Source organism: Phyllobates terribilis, unplaced genomic scaffold (assembly GCF_046119375.1).
Source record: "Phyllobates terribilis strain yellow unplaced genomic scaffold, ASM4611937v1 Scaffold_13__5_contigs__length_258822181, whole genome shotgun sequence".
Taxonomy (NCBI): Eukaryota; Metazoa; Chordata; class Amphibia; order Anura; family Dendrobatidae; genus Phyllobates; species Phyllobates terribilis.
Window position 1 is genome coordinate 227591279 of NW_027362773.1, and position 23466 is coordinate 227614744.

Below are 23466 nucleotides of genomic sequence, written 5' to 3' on the forward strand. Positions count from 1 at the left end.
CCGGGTACGCCAGGATTTCGTCCCCCGTGAGGGCCATCTTCAGCTGGCGGAAGGACTCTTCTTCCAGCTCCTCCCATTTGAAGGGCGGCTTCTGGTTCTTGGCCTTCCGGGACTGGCCTATCAGGAGGTCCTGCATAGGTGCTGCCTTTTTGGTGAAACTGGGAATAAACCTTCGGTAGTAGCCTACCAACCCGAGGAACTGCCGCACTTCTTTTACGCTGGAGGGGCTTGGCCATTCCTTAATTGCGGTGATCTTATCAGGGTCGGGAGCCACTCCGTCAGCGCTCACCACGTGTCCCAGGTACTGCACCTTTGGTTTCAGGAGGTGACACTTGGAGGGTTTCACCTTTAGGCCGTAACTTGCCAGAGCTTCGAACACTTCCGCCAGGTGTTTCAGGTGGTCCTCATACGTCTTGGAATATACGATGACATCGTCCAGGTACAACAGGACCGTCTCGAAGTTTCTGTGGCCCAGACAACACTCCATTAGTCGTTGGAAGGTTCCCGGTGCGTTGCAGAGTCCGAACGGCATGCAGGTGAACTCGCTAAGTCCCATCGGGGTGGTGAATGCGGTCTTCTCCCGGTTCGCCTCTGCTACAGGAACCTGCCAGTACCCGCTAGTGAGATCCAAGGTAGAGAAGAAGTTAGCAGATCTTAAAGCAGCCAATGACTCCTCTATCCTTGGTAAGGGGTACGCATCCTTGTGTGTGATACGATTGATTTTCCGGTAATCTACACACATCCTCATGGTGTTGTCTTTCTTTCGGACTAAGACTAGTGGAGCTGCCCAGGGGCTACAGCTATCCCTGATCACCCCAGCCTCCTTCATGTCTCTAAGCATCCCCTTGGCGTGTTGGTAGTGTGCAGGGGGTACGGGTCGATACCTCTCTTTTATGGGAGGATGGTCTCCCGTGGGGATGTGGTGTTCTACCCCCTTGACTCGCCCGAAGTCTAACGGGTGTTTACTAAACACTCTCTCGTACTCTTGAACCACCCGATAGACTCCCTGTTTCTGATGTGAGGGAGTGGAGTCAGTACCCAAATGTAGTTGCTGACACCAGTCCTCCTTTGTTTTCTTAGAGCCGTTACCTTCCTCCGGGTGAGATGGAGGCAAGGGTTCCACAGATTGTATAGCATTTTGGTTAATGGTATATAATTTGGCTAGCGTGGCATACCGGGGCAGGTACACTTCCCTCTCCCCGATATTGATTATGCGAACGGGCACCCTCCCATGGCGTACATTGACCACCCCCCGTGCTGTCAAAATGGTGGGCCTACTGTCTGAGTAAACTGGTTCTACCATTGCCTGGTAATCTCTACCTCTCAGACCAATAGCTGCCCGGCACCAAATCATCATTTCACTTTTTGGGGGCATGGCAATAGGAAAAGGGTCACACATTCTTACGCTACCAATCTCACCGCCGGAGAGTTCCACCTGTTGCCGTCGCATCAGTGCCCGGATCTCTTTCTGGAGCACCCGCTGCTCGCCGGAGCTGGCGTTCTTGGCAACCTGCTGTAAAAGGAAAATCACCTCTGCAAGACAATTTTCAATTACATTAGTTCCTAGAGTTATTTTTGGGTGACTCTCATGTTTGTCAATATCTACAATGATCAGTCCCTGTGCTGCTAGTTCGACTCTACCGATTTTGATGGTCACCTCTTTAAATCCGATCTGTGGCACGGGCTGGCCATTGCTGGCGATGATACTCAAGTCGTCGTCAGGGTAGCGGGTAATATCCGAGTCATTCCAGTACTGCTTAAAGAGCACGTACGGGATGGTGGTGACCTGTGACCCGGTGTCCAGTAGGGCACTCATGGGAATGCCATCCAGTACCACAGGCAAGACTGGACGTCCTCCCACATATCTGTCGCGCCAGTTCGATGGGCCTGGTGATCTTTTTCCTGGGGGTTGGCCCTCTACCCCAGGTTGTGCCCGTTTAAAGAACAGTACCTTGCCATATGTCCAGGTTGATTGCAGCGGCGGCAGATGGGTCGTCCGTCCTCGCTGTATCGGTCACTGGGTCTTCCTCTGGCCGGTGGGGTCCTCCTTGGTCGACGCCACGGGATGTCCTCCGGTCCGGATGCCAGCTGGATCTTCCCTGGGGTGGAAGCCTGTAAAGACTGCACAGTTCGGGTTAGCGCAGCAACGCTCTTAGCTAGCTCTTGGACCTGATGGTGTAGGTCTGGAGCCGGGTCATTGTCCAAAGCCTGCGCATCAGCTCCCACAGGCCCTGCCGACAAGGGCGCCGCCTCCTGGTGGTAAGTGCTAGCTGGGCGCCTGTGGGTCACAACGCCACCCGGTGCCGGTTCTCGGAGCACCCGGATGGCTCTGTCCTTGAACTGTGCAAAGCCCAGATGGGGATCCTGTAAGGCCATTGCCCGCAACTGGGTTCGGTGGGTATTACAATACAGTCCCTCTATAAACTGTTCGGTCAACAGCCTGTCCTCGTTTCCCACTCCATCAGGGTCGGTCTGCTTAATGGCCCTCAGGGCCTCTTGTAGGTTTAGTGCATAGTCCCTTATACTCTCATGCGCTCGCTGCTTGCACCCGTAGAATCTAAGCTTAATCTCGGCTGAGGTGCGGGTATCAAAGGTGTCCTTCAGCCGGGTTAGTATCCCTGCGACAGTCTTCCTCCCAGGTGGCCAGGATTTTACTTCCCTTTTGGCTGCCCCGGTTAGTTGGGCCACCAGGATGCTCACTTTTTGCTCTTCTGTGAGGGGGTACACCTGGAAGAGGCTATCCAGCTTTTCTCTAAAGTCATGCAGGGTATGTGACTCCCCTGAGTACTGGGGTAGCCAAGCTGCTCCCGGGATATAGGGCATGGTGAAGGGCATAACTGCAGCAGCGGTAGCGCTGGCGGGGGTTGAGGCAGTGAAGCTCTCCTCCGTATCCGACATCTTCCTCCCCCCTAGTGGACCGTGGCCTACCTTGCGATGATCCTGTTCCGTAGGCCGCGGCTCCGCAGTGGATCGTCAGGGTTGAGGACCTTCCGTCGCGCTCCTGTGACGTCGGCGTCTGCTGGGCTCCTTCCAGGACCTTACGCAACGTCCGGACGTGAGGCGGGGCTTCAGTTCTCGCGCGCTTTCGGAGTCCACGCCCCTCTTCTTCCCGCGCGGCGTCCTCAAGATGGCATCCAATGGCGGGAAAACTCCACGGATGGCGGGAAGAAGGCAGAAGATGGCGCCGGATGGCGGGAAACTTCACCGATGGCGGGAAGAAGGCTGAAGATGGCGCCGGATGGCGGGAATCTTCACCACAGGTAAGTTTGAAAAGTCTCTTTTTCAGGCACGCAGTACCCGGTGGTTGCGGGCACGAAATCCTGCCGACTACGCCAAAGTTGACGCGCCCCTGGGCCTGTGTCGCGCTGCGTTGCGCACGCGGGAGCTTACCCGGAGCCGGATCTCTTGAGGGTTGTAGTCTCGTGGCGGTGACCCGGTCCGTGCCCAGGGAGTCAAACTGAGCGGCGATGTAACAGCGGTAGATGCAGGACGACTACGCCACCCGTTGAATGCAGCTATGGAGCTGCCGCTGCAGGACAGTCCGCTGAGGCCGGTGGATGGATGGTGCAGCGTAGATGGTATAACCCCCAACGGGAGGGGTATGGCCTCAGGGCAGCAGATGTGGATGATGGGGGTAGCAGGAACCACTCAGAGACGGTGCGGTGTAATTCAGGGTCTTTACTGGTAACAACGATAGACCCTCCCGGAGTACTTGCTAGTGAACGGGGCCTGGTCAGTCCTTGAGCAGATGGGATCTCCCCTGGCCAGGCGGAGTTGTAGGCCTCCCAAACTGACTGTACTCTTCTGGCTACCTTGCTAGAAGCGGATATAAGTAGCCCACGTCCCTGAGTGTACCGTGTGGTGCTCACCCATATGGCCGGTGACTCGGGGCCTTCGGGTTTCTTGGCCAGAGGACCTGAAATCCCCTGCCTGACGGATTCTGCTGCTGGGTAGGAGTTAGTCCCCACAGCCTCGGACTCCGGGTCCGGTAAGAAATCTTCTCAGTCAGGGCGAGCTCTGCAGCTGCCAGCCCCTGACTTGTAGTAGTATTGCTCCCACTGAGCTTCTGCTGTTTCTTCCTGTGACTGTTTCTTGTCTCTACTCTCCTTGACTGACTAACCCTGCCTCAGCCCAGGGTTTATACAGGGGAAGTTCTTCCCCTCCCAAGACTGGGCAGGAGGTGTGGCATGCACAGGATCCCTGACCAAAGGACCTCCCACCTGCTCTCAGACATAACATTACATTACTGTGGAAAACCAGACCCCTGGGGTGCCACACATATATGACTGCCTGGTCTCGCTGCTGGTGTTGGAGAATCCTGACAGAGCGTGCTGTGCGCGATGTGAGGATTCACAAGTCTGCAATCACATAGAGTGACTGCAAACTTTTGTGATAAACCTGGACAACCCCTTTAACAAAAGGATACCAACAATTTTGTCCACTTGTGTATGCAGGAGCTTATGATTAGAGTCATACTAAAAGAAATATCTAAATGCCACCAGATTTACTGCCTGTGACTGATAGCAACACGTCTAAAACAAGTCTTTCCACTTTATAAAAAGCTTTTGCATTCTTTTTCCATTTTCTAAGTGTTACTATAGTGGTTCCCTCCCACAAACATGTTCTACAGCGCAGGGAAACCTGTGAATTTGGTAGAGTTAAGTCATCCTGGATTCAAGTTGCAGAATGTCCCCCTACCTTGTGCTTCTGCTATTGACAGTTATTATATTCGGTAAGTTATGACATATAATTAATTATCATTATGGATTTGTCTCGTGATCCTCCCTGACCATATTCACCTTTCTATTGAGAATGCAGACAACGATGTCAGTTATCTACTAACTTGTATGTGGTGACCTCTGTGGTATGTGCTACTTTTATTCCCTATATATAGGACGGGTGGACATATTACTGACATTCTTGTGAATAAAATAATAGAATATCGATGCTAATATCCTCTTCTATAATATATAATACATATCTAACCTGTTTAAATATCACTTAGCATCCATCCTAAAAAAATGTAGATGTTTAAGTTATTTAATGCTGATTTTGTTTTGCTTTGAAGCTGATCATATATTCTCTGATACATTGTAAGCTGTCATTTTAAATATCATGGTATACAATGTATCAATATACAATGCACCATTATAAATATCATAGTATACAGTGTATCATCATAAATAACCTTCTCTATTTCATTTATTAGGGGAGAGGTATGTGCTACATTTAAAAAGAATTATTGAAGAATGTGTTAACCAGCTTCTCTTGTGCACTAATAAGGCTCGGCATCTATCATCCAGCTGTAAAAACGAATTAAAAAAATACTAATTTCTAAGGCTAGACTTCTATATTGGGGTTTTCAATGTAGTTTAAGAAGTAGAAAACAAAAACAGATAATAAATGGAAGGCACCTGTAAGGCTATGTGCCCACGATGCAGATTTGAAGCAGAAATTTCCTGAGTGTTTTTTCCTCTCCCTGGCAGAAAAAAAACACATGCGGATTTAGCATGCATTTTTTAAGTGTTTTTACATGCATTTATGCGTGTGTTTTTTCATGCGGTTTTCCAAGCTATTTTGAGCATCGCTCAAATGCATTTGGAAAAGAGTTTGACAATATAAGTTGGTCACACAATATAAATCCATGCAACTGCAATGGATTTATATTGTGTGACCAACTTATGAGGAGAGTTCTGCTTTCAAATGGTGCATCTATGCTAAAAAAAAGAATTAAAAAGTAAAAAGAAAAAAAAAACCTTATACTCACCTCTCTGGCGGCCCCCGTCTCCTCCTGGCGGCGATCCTCTCTCCTCGGCTGCCCACGGTGAACTGGCAGGACCTGCGGTGACGTCATTTAATCAGCTGATGGTCACGCGACCATCACCTGACCGCTGATGTCAGCGGTCAGGTGATGGTCGCATGACTGTGGTGTACTGGCATGACCTGCGATGACGTCATTTAATCAGCTGATGGTCACGCAACTGTAGCACCCTGAGGATTCGGCTGCTACAGGGGTATTGCACCTCAACCCAGAGGTGTGATATTCCACTCCCGGGTAAGGATGGAGTGTGGAACTGAGCTCAGAAAGCTGCATGCACTACACACATCCCATTTCCGAGGAACAGACCAACGGTACTCCCACTTAGAAATGTGCAGGTACGACCGAGTCTGTTCCTGGCTGGAGTGGGAGGGGGGTGGTACATCCCAGTAGTGTAGGGGCAGATAGGGGGAGCAGCCTGGGTAAAGATAGGAGCTCATTGGGTGCTGGTCACCTGAGCTCACACATAGAGGGAGTATTTAAGGTGGGCACCATCTAAGATCAGGGTCAGTCTGTCAGCCTTTTGTCAGAGCAGAGTAGAGGAAGAGGAGCAGAGCAGCCCCAGAGAGAGAGAGAGGAGAAAGGAAGAAAGACCCAGAGGGGGTGAAAGAAAAGGACTCTGAGAACCCAAAGTCCATCAGCGGGTGAAGAGTTGGCAATAGGGTACCGGATCCCAAACTGGTGGGGGCTTAAGCACACCTCAGCCAGAGACCGGAGGCCGTGGGCAGGATCTGCCACGGCCACCCACCACATCTACCCCGAAGGCAAACCACATGTAGGGTCAGGGAACCCAAGGCCAAGGGTCTCCCAACAGAAGGCCCGAGGGAGCTGGACCTAGGTGGATCCCTGGTGGGGACGGCCAGAAGACAGGACAAGAAGGAGGGCTCAGGGTCACGCTCCGGACTTGCTTGGGGGTTGGCTGAATCCAGGACCTGGTGGACGCAGCACGGCTCGGGTGGTCACTTGAAGCTGGAGTGACCGGAACATCAGCAGTAAGTAAATACCCTAAACTGCACAACCCGACTCTGTCTTTAATTACCATCTATGCTACACCACCACAACCCCCATCCTCTGCACCTGACCCCCTGAGGCTATACCCCACCCGTTGGGGGTTATACTATCAAAAGCTGCACCAACACCATCAGCCTCAGCGGACCCTGCTGCAGCGGCGGCCGTAGTGACCGCAATACAACGGGTGGCGTAGTCGACATAAAGAACTTTATAACATCTGTAGGACTGCCACATACTCTGAGCTTGACACCCTGGGCACGGACCGGGTCACAGCCACTCGGAGACTACAACCCCCATCTGATCCGGCTCCGGGTATTCCCCTAAAGAATATGGCCCAGGGGGTGCGTCACAACCATCACCTGACCGCTGACGTCAGTGGTCAAGTGATGGTCGTGTGACCATCAGCTGATTAAATGACGTCACCGCAGGTCCTGCCAGTACACCGCGGGCCACCGAGGAGAGAGGATCGCCGCCGGGAGGAGATCGGGGGCAGCCGGAGAGGTTAGTGTGAATAATTTTTTTATTTTTTACTTTATAACTTGCAGGTATGCTGGTACCTGGGTCGGATGAGAGTCTTCTCTTCTCCAGACCCAGGTACCATCCGTATAAATTCTGCATCTATACATGCGGATTTTATGCAGTTCAATGCAAGTTAATGGGTGCGACTTCGCACCAGGCACAGGGCTGGTTCAGAACACTATTAACCTGCAGATTAACCACATGTCTGCAGATTATTAGTGTTTTTTCACGTGACAGGTTCCCTTTAATGGCAGATTTAAAACTTTTAACAAAAAGTTGGTTATTTTGCCCTCTGCTGGTTTGTACCCCGTTGTAAGAGACCAGCTACAAAGACAATTTTACTATAAAACCGAATTGATTAATCTGCCTAATTTTTTTATGGGGGTAAAACCCTGCGCTTCTAGATATCTAGCTCTACAGTGTTAGTACTACTTAGTGCAGACATCTGATGTAACACTATCAATCCTTTAGTAGTTTCATAAAACTTTGTTCACACCTGTGTTTAAAAGCCACCATTGGAGGTTTCATAGTTTTCACCATGACAGACACCCTAATGAAATCCATTATAGTCAGTTGGATCCGTCGGGCACTGTTGGTCTACGTCGTGAGTCAGACACGTCTCCTGTATAAATGACCTTTTTCTTGTTCTCATAATGGAACAGAAAATACATAATTCCTAATGCTTGTGTGAACCTAGTGTTCATGCTTCTGTTTGCCTTACTACTCTTCGGTTTACAGTCAAAAATGTCTATTCTTGGCTTCCAATGGTCTCTATGAATTCTAGTTCCACCTTTGACAAACTATACACCAAGTGACACCCATGTAAGTTCATTCTTAGCTTTTAGTGGTCTAATGAATGTAAATGTAATGTGCAACAAGTATTACCTGTTATCTCTGTAGAACCTGCCATGGTTGCATACTAAAGGGGTTATCTGAGCTGAAAAGAAGAGTTTGTAGTAACTCTATGTGACTGCAGATTGCTGAATTGTCTCAGTATGCGATGTGCACACTGTCACGATTCCCCTGTATCCCCCATAAACTGACGGATTACAATGACTGGACTAGACGCAGGTCTCCTGACCCCAACTAATAGCCTCATATATGCTTACGAGACGGTTTGTTGGGGTCAAGATACCTGCAGTCGGTACAGGTGTTGGGGTCTGTACACAAACCGTGAGACACGGACGTGTGATTTAAACCTCAGGGCAGGTGCAGACAAGGATATTTTCAGTCCAAGCACGATCCAACAAAACATCGGATCACACTCAGGCTAATGTTAGTGTATGGGGATGTGCACATGTCCGATATTTCAGTTTAATCCGATATTCGGATTGCACTCAGCCATGCAAGTTAATGAGTGAGTGGGAACCTTCGGACTGCATTCGGATGACATCTGAGTGCAGTTAGATTTCTGGTCACTCACACAATGGAGAAGCTGGAGACATTTTTTTCACCATCTTCTCCTCATCCGAGAGAATCAGATCACACTATGCTGACACTCTAATCAAACTCTTATCAGAGTTTGAGCCAAGTGTCATTTGCAATATCAGATGAGAAAGTCTACGGCTGTCTGCACCTGACCTAATAATGAAAGTGATTCATCTGTATGTCACCCACATTCCCTAACCATGGCTCCAGTCTGCATGAAGCAATGCAGTGATTATGTGAATTGCAGACGACTATGAATGTTTGGAACAGTCATGGCATACTAGGGCTTTTATTGTAAAACAATTAGGCTTGTGCAACACTGCGATCCTGATCGCACAATGTGAAAATTCTGGTGTTACATTGCTACTTTGCAACTAATGATTTAATGAATGGAGGGGCTGAGATGTGAGTGTGGCAAAATATTCAACACTTTTTGGGTGCAGGTGGCACTTGACTTTGCCAACATAAACCTTATTATTTGGCTCATTGCAGTTGCACAAAACCTAAATTAAAGTATGTAGAGCCAAAGTCACTAGCGATTTGCGTCCAAATATCCATTTGTGATTTTTTTTTGCAGCAGTCACATCATGGTTGCAGTTGGTCATGGGAAGGAATATTACGCCATTGACAATCAACAAATGCTAAGTTGCAATGTAATACTGGGATCTTCTTGTCGCCAATAATCGCAGTTTTAATATACTATATATAAAAAGCCCTGGATTCACAATACTGCCTGAAGACAATTCTGCAAATCTGCCACATGTTAATATACACTGTAGGGTTTGCAGCTCTCGGGTAGCCTTGTGGGTATGCACAGTCACAGGGTTTTTATATCAAAACAGCATAAAGTTTATTGTCCTTCATAAACTTTACAACTCCAAAATGAAAACAGCCTTTCTTCAGAACAAATGAATAACAAAACAGTCCTTTCTCTGGGCAATGTAAATAAAACGGTCTCACCTTATATTGCAGGCACTTCTCAGTCTCTAGCATAGACTATCCACCATGAACAGTCATTCTCTAGCTCCAACACAATACACACTCTGCTGAGCTAACCTAGCTGCCTGTTATTAGGTCTATAAGACTCATACTGGAGTATAGGAACAACCTTTCCCACCAGGCTCTTTTGGTCGCTCCTAAATCCCGGACCCAAAATCCAGTGGAAATAAAAACCATCTCAGTAACACATACCTGCCATCAAGGACCTTATCGCCTGCTTTCTTACAACACTAAATGCAGCAAGCAGCAGTGCTGAGATGGGGTTATTTGGGTCATCAATAAGGTCAAATAAGTTATTTGTTAATCATCCTATTAAGAGATAAGCTGTACTGCAAAAACATTGGCTCTAGTGTCAGCTTCAAATGGGCTTGTCTTCTGTTGTAACTTTGAAGCCCACTAATGTGTCTAAGCCTTGGCTCCCTGGAAGATCCTCTGGTGGTTTGGGGGGTCAGTTGGGCTCTGAGAAATAGATGTTCTGACTTTTTTTTCAAGTACGTGTAAACCAAGCACTTGGACCTCCTCTCATACAAGCCTTTTGACAATCATATTCCTTACCTTCCTAGCAGGTACCCTACTGAACTAATGACATAGGTGATGATTCATTATAGATCATAAACAATAAAATATTCTGTGACTATAAAGTTGCATCAGAAGTAGGTACATGGCATTGGCAATCTATTGTCAATGACAAATACTATAAATCATTGTTATGTGATTCTCTCCAGATACAGGTCAATGTCAGTTTGCCTGTAGTTTCCAAAATGTACTGGAAACCTTAAACCTCTCAAGGGCCCCGAGTGTGCGTCCAGTGAAGGACTGGAGGGACACATCCACTGTATACCTCGACCTGACATTATACACCATTGTGGACTTGGTGAGATTTATCTTATTAACACTCTCGTTTTAGATCTGTTTACAGAAGAGATAGAGTTTTGTAACAAGTTCTAAAAATCCATCGATGAGATCAATAATCGCTGCTTCTCAAGATGGTAAAAAAAGCTATTTAGTATTGTATATTAGATATTATATTAGATTACAGTTTTATATTTTAGTATTGGATTATATTGTATATTAGATATAGAATAGATATATTAGATGTATTTGATTACTAGTAATATGTAGAGAAAAGGGAACGTTGGACATCTCCTTAAGGGTATGTTCACATCTTGTTTTAGCCACACGTCAGTGGCTCTGTCAGGGCTTTCCGCAGTGTCCGCCATTTTGAGGTGGGCACAAAAGTATGGTCAACTCTGCTTTTGTTGCCCCCTCAGAAAGGCGGACACTGGCGAAAAATAGATCAAACAGAGAACAAAGTGACTCCACCTGCTTTCTTAAAATCAATGCCTCCATCAGCAGTTCTGTCTGAATCCCATTTTGCACCCCGAAGGAGACACTGGTGTGTGGCTAAAAAGTGACAAATTTGACTCTTTGACTTCATATTGATGGTTTATAATCTAATGATTTCTCCATTTTCTAGGATATGAATAAGCAAACGGCAATCATTTTCATCTGGTTTTATATGGTAAGATTCCAATATTTCAGCTCTTACAGATAGTAATTTGCAAGTACACAGTCTCATGACTCAAACTCTTCATAAATTGCACAGCTTGAAATGTTTCTGATATGAGAAAGATATCACTTTAGTGTAATACTTTTATCTTACAAGTCAGTGGGTAATTTCCATTAGAAGGATGTTCACAGAATTTAAGTATTACCTACACAAGTGGAAATTAAGGCTCGCTGGAAGTCCTGCTGGAACCCTCAGTGATTATAGGATCTCCTTTCCCGGTTGAATAGAGTGGTGGTCATGTAAGTGCAGTGCCGCTGTCACGCCAGGTGAAGGAAAGACTTAGTGCAACACGGAGGGAAGAGGGAAACAGAGCCCAGACACTAGAAAAAGGGGGAAGTGGATACCTTCTAGTCTGCTCTAGCGTCACCCTGTCTCAACTACCGTCCCTATATTGTCTCTTCAGAAATCGCCGCATGCGTGCCTCGCCTTGTCTTTCCCTGGCGTATGGCTAAAGCTAGGGATGGGAGGAGATGAGCACTAGTCAATCTCCACTAAATTCTATAGACAACAAGGGTAGACAAACAGGGGGAGAATGCTTAGCTTAGACGACTCCAGACAAATGCGAACTCGGCCTGAAGCTCCAGAGAGGACGAAGTACTGCTCTTGCTAAGCCTTCACAAGTAGAAATGAATATAGCCGTCACCTCCCTCTCAGACACACCAGGTATATATACACCCAGGCCAGGGAGCTAATTAACAGAGGGAGGTAGCCGCTAGGTCCTAGAGACAGCCTCTCATCTAAGAAGATGTCTGTAATGCCAAACGTAGAGATCTCCTGCAACCAACAGCAGGGCGACTGTCTGCACTATAACACGGCTTTTTGACTGACCGAGATAGTCAAGTTCAGACACCCCATTCAAACAGATAACCCCTATTCTCGTAATTGGTGTCAGTCCCAGTGACGAGAACCCAAGAAATCAGGTGTGGCACCCCAGGGGTCTGGTTACCACAGTAATAGCAATATTACGTCTGAGAGCAGGTGGGAGGTCTCCTGGTCAGGAACCCTAAGCATGCAACACTTCCTGCCCAGTCCTGGGAGGGGAAGAACTTCCCCTATATAAACTGGGGCTGAGGCGGGGTTAGAGGAGAAGAAGAGGAGTCCCAGACAGAGACACAGTCTGGTCTGGAGTGGAGCAGATACAGGGAGAGCAAGATCAGGAGCTATGTGGGAGCAGTGATAAAAGGGGTCAGAGACTGGAAGCTGTAGAGCTCGTCCTGACTGAAGAGATCTCACCGGACACGGAGTCCGAGGCAGTGGGGACTGATCCATACCCAGCAGCAGAAACCGACCGGCAGGGGATTTCAGGTCCTCTGGCCAAGAAACCCGAAGGCACGGTCACACGCAAGGGACCAGCACCGCCGTTATGGAGCGGAGGCTACCAGAAGGCCCCGAGTCACCGGCCATACGGGTGAGCACCACACGGTACACTCAGGGACGTGGGCTACTTTTACCCGCTTCTAGCAAGGTAGCCAGGGAGAGTACAATAAGTCGGGGAGGCCTACAACTCCGCCTGGCCGGGGGAGATCCTATCTGCTCACAGACTGACCAGGCCCCGATCGCTAGCCAGTACTCCCGGGAGGGTCTACCTTTGCCACCAGAGTGGTTCCTAGTGCCTGCGCGCAATTCTGCTATCCCCATCATCCACGTCCGCTGCCCTGAGGCCATACCCCTCCCGTTGGGGGTGATACTATCCACGCTGCACAACTGTACCACCGGCCTCAGCGGTCTGCCCTGCAGTGGCGGCTTCATAACCGCATTCAACGGGTGGCGTAGTCGAACACTATAACATCTTCTACTAAATTCTGCCACTTGGTTTGACACCCTGGGCACGGACCGGATCGTCGCCACGAGGACTACTACCCCTATCAGATCCGGCTCCGGGTATTCCCCGCATGCACAACGCTGCACAACAGAGGCCCAGGGGGCGCGTCAACTTTGGCGTAGTCGGCAGGATCCCGTGCCCGCAACCAGCGGGTACTGCGTGCCTGAAAAAAAAAAAAAAAAAAAGAGACTGTTAAACTTACCTGTGGTGAGGATTCCCGCCATCTGACGCCATCTTCTGCCTTTTTCCCGCCATCCGTGGAGTTTTCCCGCCATCCGACGCCATCTTCTGCCTTCTTCCCGCCATCCGTGGAGTTTTCCCGCTATCCGACGCCATCTTCTGCCTTCTTCCCGCCATCCGTGGAGTTTTCCCGCCATTGGACGCCATCTTGAGGACGCCGCGCGGGAAGAAGAGGGGCGTGGACTCCGAAAGCGCGCGAGAACTGAAGCTCCGCCTCACGTCCGGACGTTGTGTAAGGTCCTGGAAGGAGCCCAGCAGACGCCGACGTCACAGGAGCGCGACGGAAGGTCCTCAACCCTGACGATCCACTGCGGAGCCGCGGCCTACGGAAGAGGATCATCGCAAGGTAGGCCACGGTCCACTAGGGGGGAGGAGGATGTCGGATACAGAGGAGAGCTTCACTGCCACAGCCACCGCCAGCGCCACCGCTGCTGCGGTCATGCCTTTCACTATGCCCTATATCCCGGGGGCAGCCTGGCTACCCCAGTACTCAGGGGAGTCACATACCCTAAATGACTTCAGAGAAAGGCTGGATAGCCTCTTCCAGGTGTACCCCCTCACAGAGGAGCAAAAAGTGAGCATCCTGGTGGCTCAATTAACAGGGGCAGCCCAAAGGGAGGTAAAGTCCTGGCCACTCGGGAGGAGGAGGACTGTCGCAGAGATACTAGCCCGGCTGAAGGACACCTTTGATACCCGTACCTCAGCCGAGATCAAGCTTAGATTCTACGGGTGCAAGCAGCGAGCACATGAGAATATAAGGGACTATGCACTAAACCTACAAGAGGCCCTGAGAGCCATTAAGCAGGCCGACCCTGACGGCGTGGGAAACAAAGACAAGCTGTTGACTGAACAATTTATAGAGGGTCTACATTGCAATGCCCACCGAACCCAGTTGCGGGCAATGGCCTTACAGGACCCTCATCTGGACTTTGCACAGTTCAAGGACAGAGCCATCCGGGTGCTCCGAGAACCGGCACCAGGTGGCGCTGTGACCCACAGACGCCCTACTACCACTTACCACCAGGAGACGGCGCCCTTGTCGGCAGGGCCTGTGGGAGCTGATGCGCAGGCTTTAAACAATGACCCGGCTACAGACCTGCACCATCAGGTCCAAGAGCTAACTAAAAGCGTTGCTGCGCTAACCCGAACTGTGCAGTCTTTACAGGTTTCTACTCCAGGGAAGATCCAGCTGGCATCCGGACCGGAGGACATCCCGTGGCGCCGACCAAGGAGGACCCCACCGGCCAGAGGAAAACCCAGCGACCGATACAACGAGGACGGACAACCCATCTGCCGCAGCTGCAATCAACCCAGACATATGGCAAGGTACTGTCCTTTAAACTGGCACAACCTGGGGTAGAGGGCCAACCCCTAGGAATAAGATCACCAGGCCCATCGAACTGGCGTGACAAATACGTGGGAGGACGTCCAGTCTTGCCTGTGGTACTGGATGGCATTCCTATGAGTGCCCTACTGGACACCGGGTCACAGGTCACCACCATCCCGTACGTGCTCTTCAAGCAGTACTGGAATGACTCGGATATAACCCGCTACCCTGACGACGACTTGAGTATCATCGCCAGCAATGGTCAGCCCGTGCCACAGATCGGATTTAAAGAGGTGACCATTAAAATCGGTAAAGTCGAACTGGCAGCACAGGGACTGATCATTGTGGACATTGACAAGCGCGAGAGTCACCCAAAGATAACTCTAGGAACTAATGTGATTGAAAATTGTCTTGCAGAGGTGATTCTCATTTTACAGCAGGTTGCCAAGAACGCCAGTTCCGGCCAGCAGCGAGTGCTCCAAAAAGAGATCCGGGCACTGATGCGACGGCAACAGGTGGAACTCTCCGGTGGTGAGATTGGTAGCGTGAGAATGTGTGACCCTTTCCCTATTGCCATGCCCCCGAAAAGTGAAATGATGATTTGGTGCCGGGCAGCTATTGGTCTGAGAGGTAGAGATTACCAGGCAATGGTGGAACCAGTCTACTCAGACAGTAGGCCCACCATTTTGAAAGCACGGGGGGTGGTCGATGTACGCCATGGGAGGGTGCCCGTTCGCATCATAAATATCGGGGAGAGAGAAGTACACCTGCCCCGGTATGCCACGCTAGCCAAATTGTTCACCATAAACCAGAATTCTGTACAGGCCGTGGAACCCTTGCCTCCATCTCAACCAGAGGAAGGTAACGGCTCTAAGCAACAAATGGAGGACTGGTGTCAGCAACTACATTTGGGTACTGACTCCACTCCCTCACACCAGAAACAGGGAGTCTATCGGGTGGTTCAAGAGTACGAGAGAGTGTTTAGTAAACACCCGTTAGACTTCGGGCGAGTAAAGGGGGTAGAACACCATATCCCCACGGGAGACCATCCTCCCATAAAGGAGAGATACCGACCCGTACCCCCTGCACACTACCAACACGCCAAGGGGATGCTTAGAGACATGAAGGAGGCTGGGGTGATCAGGGATAGCTGTAGTCCCTGGGCAGCTACACTAGTCTTGGTTAAAAAAAAAGACAACACCATGAGAATGTGTGTAGACTACCGGAAAATCAACCGTATCACACACAAAGATGCGTACCCCTTACCAAGGATAGAGGAGTCTTTGGCTGCTTTAAAATCTGCTAACTTCTTCTCCACTTTGGATCTCACTAGCGGGTACTGGCAGGTTCCTGTAGCAGAGGCGGACCGGGAGAAGACCGCATTCACCACCCCGATGGGACTTAGCGAGTTTACCTGCATGCCGTTTGGACTCTGCAACGCACCAGGAACCTTCCAACGATTGATGGAATGCTGTCTGGGACACCGGAACTTTGAGACGGTCCTGCTGTACCTGGACGATGTTATAGTTTATTCCAAAACCTACGAGGACCACCTGAAACACCTGGCGGAAGTGTTTGAAGCCCTGGCAAAATACGGTCTGAAGGTGAAACCGTCGAAGTGTCACCTGCTAAAACCAAAAGTGCAGTACCTGGGACACGTGGTGAGTGCTGACGGAGTGGCTCCCGACCCTGATAAGATCACCGCGATTAAGGAATGGCCAAGACCCTCCAGCGTAAGGGAAGTACGGCAGTTCCTCGGGTTGGTAGGCTACTACCGAAGATTCATTCCCGGTTTCACCAAAAAGGCAGCTCCTATGCAGGACCTCCTGATAGGCCAGTCCAGGAAGGCCAAGAACCAGAAGCCGCCCTTCAGATGGGAGAAGCTGGAAGAAGAGTCCTTCCGCCAGCTGAAGATGGCCCTCACGGGGGATGAAATCCTGGCATACCCTGATTACAGCCAGCCCTTTATCCTCTACACCGACGCAAGTAACATCGGGCTAGGAGCCGTACTGTCCCAGATCCAGCAGGGGAGAGAACGGGTAATTGCTTACGCCAGCCGAAAACTGCGACCCACCGAAAGAAACCCTGAGAATTACAGCTCATTCAAGCTAGAGTTCCTGTCAGTGGTGTGGGCAGTCACCGAACGCTTTAAGCACTACCTCGCCTCTTCCCGGTTCACCGTGTACACGGATAACAACCCGTTGACACACCTGGACACTGCAAGACTCGGTGCCCTGGAGCAGAGATGGATGGCCCGCCTGTCCAACTATGAATTCACGATCAAATACCGGGCAGGACGCTCCAATACCAACGCGGATGCCTTGTCCAGAATGCCAAACCTACCGGACGTAGGGGAAGATCCAGAGGAACTGGAAGAAGTTGAACTCCCCGCGTTCCACCGTCATGGGACTACCCAGTATTCCCACCGTGTAAGGGGTAAGCATTCCGCTACGTTCAACCCCTTACCTCATTACAACTGGGCGGAAACGCAAGATAGTGACCCCGCCGTCCGACTGGTAAAGGAGATGCTGACTCAGCCAGATGCTCGTCTTGACCCAGACGCTCCGGAGGAAACCAAGCAACTGTGGGCTGAGAAGAGTCGACTGTTCCTTTACAAGGGGAAGTTGTGCCGTAGAATGGTTAACTCCCGGACGCATGAACTGATCTGGCAAGTAGTGGTGCCAAGAAGAGACGCGGCTATGGTACTGGAGGCATACCACGACGGAGCTGGGCACTTCGGATGGAAGAAGCTGGAGTTCCTGCTGCGTGGGTGGTTCCACTGGGTAGGCATGAGAGGAACCATCGAGAGGTGGTGCAGAGACTGTGGCCCATGCAACCTAAGAAGGAAGGACCGTGCCAGTTAGAAGACTCCCCTGCAGTCCATCGTCACCAGGCAGCCGTTGGAACTGGTAGCCTTGGATCATGTAAAACTGACCCCCAGCAGAAGTGGCTACGTCTATGCGTTAACCATCGTGGATCACTACTCCCGGTTCTTGGTTGTAGTCCCCGTCAAGGACTTAACGGCTCAAACAGCAGCTAGAGCCTTTCAGCAGCACTTCTGCCGTCCACACGGATACCCAGAGCAGGTGCTGACGGACCAGGGACCTGCCTTTGAAGAGGAAGTCTTCCAGGAGTTCTGCACTCTGTATGGCTGCCGGAAGATAAGAACAACACCCTATTATCCGCAAACCAATGGACTCTGCGAGAAGATTAACCAGGTGGTGATAGACCTTCTGAAAACGTTGCCCCTGGAAGAACGCAGTCTGTGGCCTGAGAAACTGCCTGATCTGGTGGACCTATACAACCACATCCCTGTAGGTTCTACCAACTGTACCCCGGCTTACCTAAGGAGAGCAAGACCTGGTAAGCTGCCTGTTGATCTGGATATGGGAGTCCTGACACCCGAGGACACTTCACCAGAAGCAGACTGGGACACAGAGAGGCAGCAGCAGTACCGGAAAGTACAGGAGAGCGTTGAGCGAAGTCTCTGTCAAGCAAGAGAAAGACAGGAGAAGACTTACAACCAGTATGCTCCCGCTGTTCCCCTGGTACCTGGAGAGCAGGTCTTGAAAAGGAAGAGACGGCTCCACAAGTTGGACGACCAGTGGGAGAAGGACCCGTACACCGTACTGCCATCAAGCCATGAAAACCCAAAAATCTGCACAATCAGTAAGGATGGAGGAGAAACCACAGCCATTGTCTCCCGAGATCACCTGAAGAAGTGTCCCGAGCAGCTACGAAACCCTGAAGAAGATCAAGAAAACCCTCGACCCGCAGAGGAAAGGGAAGAAATGGTCAGTACTGTACTCGGAGACTTCCCTCGGTCTTGGACACAAGTAAATGGCGCTGTTGTGGTACCCGTCCTCACCTTCCTCCAGCCAGCATCCCAAGTGCCTACAGAAAAACAGGTAGAGCTGGAAGAGCAGCCGGTCCAGGAGGCAGAAGACCCCACACAAGCAGACCAGGAGAATCGACCCTCTGCTTATAGTGAGTCTGCCGTGCCCCTAGTGAGCCAAAGAACCCGTAGACAGCTGCCCAGCTTACCTTTGACAGCTCCTACACCCTGTAGCTTAGGACCGGTCAGTAAGCTCCGTAGGTCTACTAGGGCCACTAGAGGCCAGTTGCCAGTACGTTGGAGGATCTAAAGTGTTCAGAATGTTTTATTGGTATTTACCTGTTTACTGTTGCTTGTAAATAATTATGTTTTTCCAGTTATTTTATAGGTGTCTTTTGTGGATTAACCGGAATTCTTTGTATATATGTTTGGAGCGTAACCCAGGAATGGACTAAGACTGTTAAAGACTCGGGGTAGGACAGACCCCCACCTGGTTACGGCTCCCTGTTCTTTGGTGAAATGGACACCCTTATTGCTTCAAAAACTGCACCCGGTTGCGGACACGCTGTGACCGCCCTAACGTGTTTTCCCTTATTATATTGTTCCTGTTTATACCCTGTTATGTTTTCAAAAATATGTTTAGTCCCGGAGTACTAAATTTTACTAGGGGGGAATGTGGCACCCCAGGGGTCTGGTTACCACAGTAATAGCAATATTACGTCTGAGAGCAGGTGGGAGGTCTCCTGGTCAGGAACCCTAAGCATGCAACACTTCCTGCCCAGTCCTGGGAGGGGAAGAACTTCCCCTATATAAACTGGGGCTGAGGCGGGGTTAGAGGAGAAGAAGAGGAGTCCCAGACAGAGACACAGTCTGGTCTGTAGTGGAGCAGATACAGGTAGAGCAAGATCAGGAGCTATGTGGGAGCAGTGATAAAAGGGGTCAGAGACTGGAAGCTGTAGAGCTCGTCCTGACTGAAGAGATCTCACCGGATACGGAGTCCGAGGCAGTGGGGACTGATCCATACCCAGCAGCAGAAACCGACCAGCAGGGGATTTCAGGTCCTCTGGCCAAGAAACCCGAAGGCACGGTCACACGCAAGGGACCAGCACCGCCGTTGTGGAGCGGAGGCTACCAGAAGGCCCCGAGTCACCGGCCATACGGGTGAGCACCACACGGTACACTCAGGGACATGGGCTACTTTTACCCGCTTCTAGCAAGGTAGCCAGGGAGAGTACAATAAGTCGGGGAGGCCTACAACTCCGCCTGGCCGGGGGAGATCCTATCTGCTCACAGACTGACCAGGCCCCGATCGCTAGCCAGTACTCCCGGGAGGGTCTACCTTTGCCACCAGTAAAGACCCTGAACTACACCGCACCGTCTCTGAGTGGTTCCTAGTGCCTGCGTGCAATTCTGCTATCCCCATCATCCACGTCCGCTGCCCTGAGGCCATACCCCTCCCGTTGGGGGTGATACTATCCACGCTGCACAACTGTACCACCGGCCTCAGCGGTCTGCCCTGCAGCGGCGGCTTCATAACCGCATTCAACGGGTGGCGTAGTCGAACACTATAACATCTTCTACTAAATTCTGTCACTTGGTTTGACACCCTGGGCACGGACCGGATCGTCGCCACGAGGACTACTACCCCTATCAGATCCGGCTCCGGGTATTCCCCGCATGCGCAACGCTGCACAACAGAGGCCCAGGGGGCGCGTCACAGGCACTTATTAACTACCTTGTCAATGCTATCAATAGGTGATAAGCTGTGGTTCCGAGATGAGTGACACTCTACAGATTCTACTGATTTCTCACAATGGAAGATTGGTAAGGTGACCATACACATTAGAGATAGGGAGCAGAACTTGACGATTTCCACTGGATCATCCCTTTATGTAGATTCTGTTCAGTGTCCCAACTGCTGGACAATATCTTCTTACACAGCACAGATGCCCCTCTACCATAAATTCTAATGAATTTTAGAAGTCTTCTTACATTTACATGACCTATATGAATCCACCCAGCTCGAGGCCTTGTTCTTTAATAATGGTACTCATCGGTAACTTCTAATATTATAATTTATAATACACATATATATATATATATATATATATATATATATATATATATATATACTAAAGCTTATAATCTTATATTCAGCCCTATCGGCACCTATTCTCCTTCCCATACTGCTATCTATAGAGACTAACCAACCTTGAAATTTGAGTTTTTGGCAGTTCCCAGCCAGTATATATACTCTCCTCAACAAGAAGGAAAAGTGGTGGAATGATAGCACTCAAAGGATAGATAAACAAGTTAATGTTATGATCTGCAAACAGGTACTAAGGAAAGAAGGGGAAAGCTTTCCCTACAGTAAGACTAAGCTGAATCCCTGCGATGTAGCGGGCTGCCTGTTCCTAGCGAACAGACCCGCCTTAGTCCTAGGCTAGTCTGAACGAAGACCTATAGAATAAAGGGAAGGGGTCCCTAAAAGAACTAAGAACTGGAACTAAAATGTGACACCTCCTGAACAGAGAAGGTTGTTGCAGAACACAAAAGATAAACTGACAAAAAGGTACTAGAGGTCCCAAAAGGACCAAGCGAACTGAGAGATATAGGCACAGAAGTACCTGGCTAGCTAAACAGTCAAACAACACTGAAGTCCAGCACAGCCAAAAAGGCGGAGCTGGAATATAAAGGCAGATGGTCACGTGACCGCAAAACACAAGATGGAAAAACAAACAGGAGGGTTCTAACAGTACTCCCTCTTTTAAGAGGATCCTCCGGATCCACCAGGCCCAGGCCTGTCCGGAAACCTCTTGTGGAAAGCTCTAACAAGCCTAGGAGCAGAGACATCATCCGCCCTTACCCAGGAGTTATCTTCGGGACCGAAACCCTTCCAGGAGACAAGATACTGTAATCTCCCTCTATGCCATCTAGAATTCAAGATATGTGAAATTTCATATTCGCAGTCTTCCACCACAGGAGGAACTGAGACAGTGGCATCCCTATCAGATACATCCACCTTTTTCAACAAGGAAACATGAAACACAGGATTAATCTTCCAGGAAGTAGGAACATCCAACCTAACCGCAGACGGGTTAACAACCTGAAGCACTTTAAATGGACCCACAAACTTAGGACCCAGTTTTTTAAAGGGAATCCTCAACCGCAGGTTCCTTGAGGACAACCAAATCATGTCACCCACAGTAAACGAAACCTCCTTTCTTTTCCTGTCAAAATACTTCTTGGACATCTTGTTAGCCTCTTGAAGGTTGCAACGTACATTAGTCCAAACTCTCTCCAAATCACTGGGAAAATTATCCTCCTCCTGCACCGCCGACCCCAATTTGGAGAACGTACCAAAAGACGGATGTCTCCGAGTACAACTAAAAAAAGGAGAACACCCAGCTGAGGAGAATGTATAATTGTTAAGAGCAAATTCTGCGAGAGGCAGAAACTCAAACCACACCTCTTGATTGTCCGCCACAAAACATCGCAAAAACTGTTCTACATCCTGGTTCTTTCTTTCAGTCTGTCCATTAGACTCAGGATGATACCCAGACGAAAATGACAAATGGACTCCCAACCTGTCAGAAAAAGCATGCCAAAAGCGAGCCACAAACTGAGGTCCTCTATCAGAACCAGTATCCGTGGGAACGCCATGAAGCTTGACAATCTCCTTAACAAACGCCTTATCAAGTGTCTTGGCGCAGGGCAACTTAATGAATGGAACCAAATGACACATCTTACTAAAATGGTCCACGACCACCCAGATGACAGTAAAACCCTCGGACATGGGCAGATCAGTAATAAAATCCATTGTGAGATGCATCCAAGGCGCACTAGGAACCTCCAGAGGGCAAAGCAACCCCGATGCAGGAGTATGTGAAGCCTTTGACCTAGCACACACCGTAAATTGACGCACCCACTTGATGACTTCTTTCTGTCATCCAGGCCACCAAAAACTGCGATTGATAAGTCTCTTAGTCTCAGAAATTCATGGATGACCTGCCAACCGAGACTCATGACACTCCACAAACAAGTCTCCCCTAAAGGTTCTAGGCACGAACAACCTCCCATGGGGAGTGTTAGATGGAGCATCACCTTGAGCTTTTAGAATCCCATTCTCCAAAACGGAGTCCAATGCCGCCACCACAGCTCCTTTCTGTAAAATGTTCTCCTCCTCCTCGGCACCGACTGCAGGAGAGAAGCTGCGAGATAAAGCATCGGCTTTAACATTCTTAGTACCAGAGGTAACAGAAAAATGAAACCGAGAAAAAAAAGTGCCCACCTAGCTTGACAGGCATTCAATCTCATGGCAGCATCCAGATAGATCAAATTCTTATGATCTGTGAAAACCTGAATAGGAAATCTAGCGCCTTCCAAAAAATGACGCCAATGTTCAAACGCGAGTTTAATAGCCAGCAACTCCTGATTTCCAACATCATAATTCATTTCGGTTTCCGAAATTTTTTTCGAAAAGAAGGCACAAGGATGTACTCCATCCCTGTTCTCATGAGACAAAACTGCTCCGACCCCCACCGATGAAGCATCGACCTTAACCAAAAAAGGCTTGGTCTCATCAGGCTTCATAAGGATAGGGGCTGAACTGAACCTCTCTTTGAGATACTTAAACGCTTCAATGGCCTCAGTAGTCCATTGGACCGTATTCACACTTTTCCTGGTGAGATCGGTTAGAGGCTTAACAATTACAGAAAGATTCTTAATGAATTTCCTGTAATAATTGGCAAAACTCAAAAATCTCTGTATAGATTTCAAACCAATAGGCCTAGGCCATTCCTGCCCAGCTTGAACCTTCACCGGGTCCATCTTAAAGCCCTCACTTGAGACAATGTAGCCCAAAAAACTAATTTTCTGTACAGCGAACTCACATTTC

General features: G+C 49.5%; 1 protein-coding gene across 1 annotated transcript in view; it reads left to right on the forward strand.

The window, feature by feature from the left end:
• Positions 1-4671: 4671 nt before the first annotated feature.
• LOC141174676 (5-hydroxytryptamine receptor 3A-like) overlaps positions 4672-23466 on the forward strand; it is a 99146-nt gene continuing 80351 nt past the window's right edge. The window contains exons 1-3 of the mRNA XM_073659598.1: positions 4672-4732; positions 10501-10649; positions 11253-11297. Coding sequence (XP_073515699.1) covers positions 4687-4732; positions 10501-10649; positions 11253-11297 — 240 coding nt within the window. The 5' untranslated portion in view covers positions 4672-4686. The remainder of the gene's footprint in view (positions 4733-10500; positions 10650-11252; positions 11298-23466) is intronic.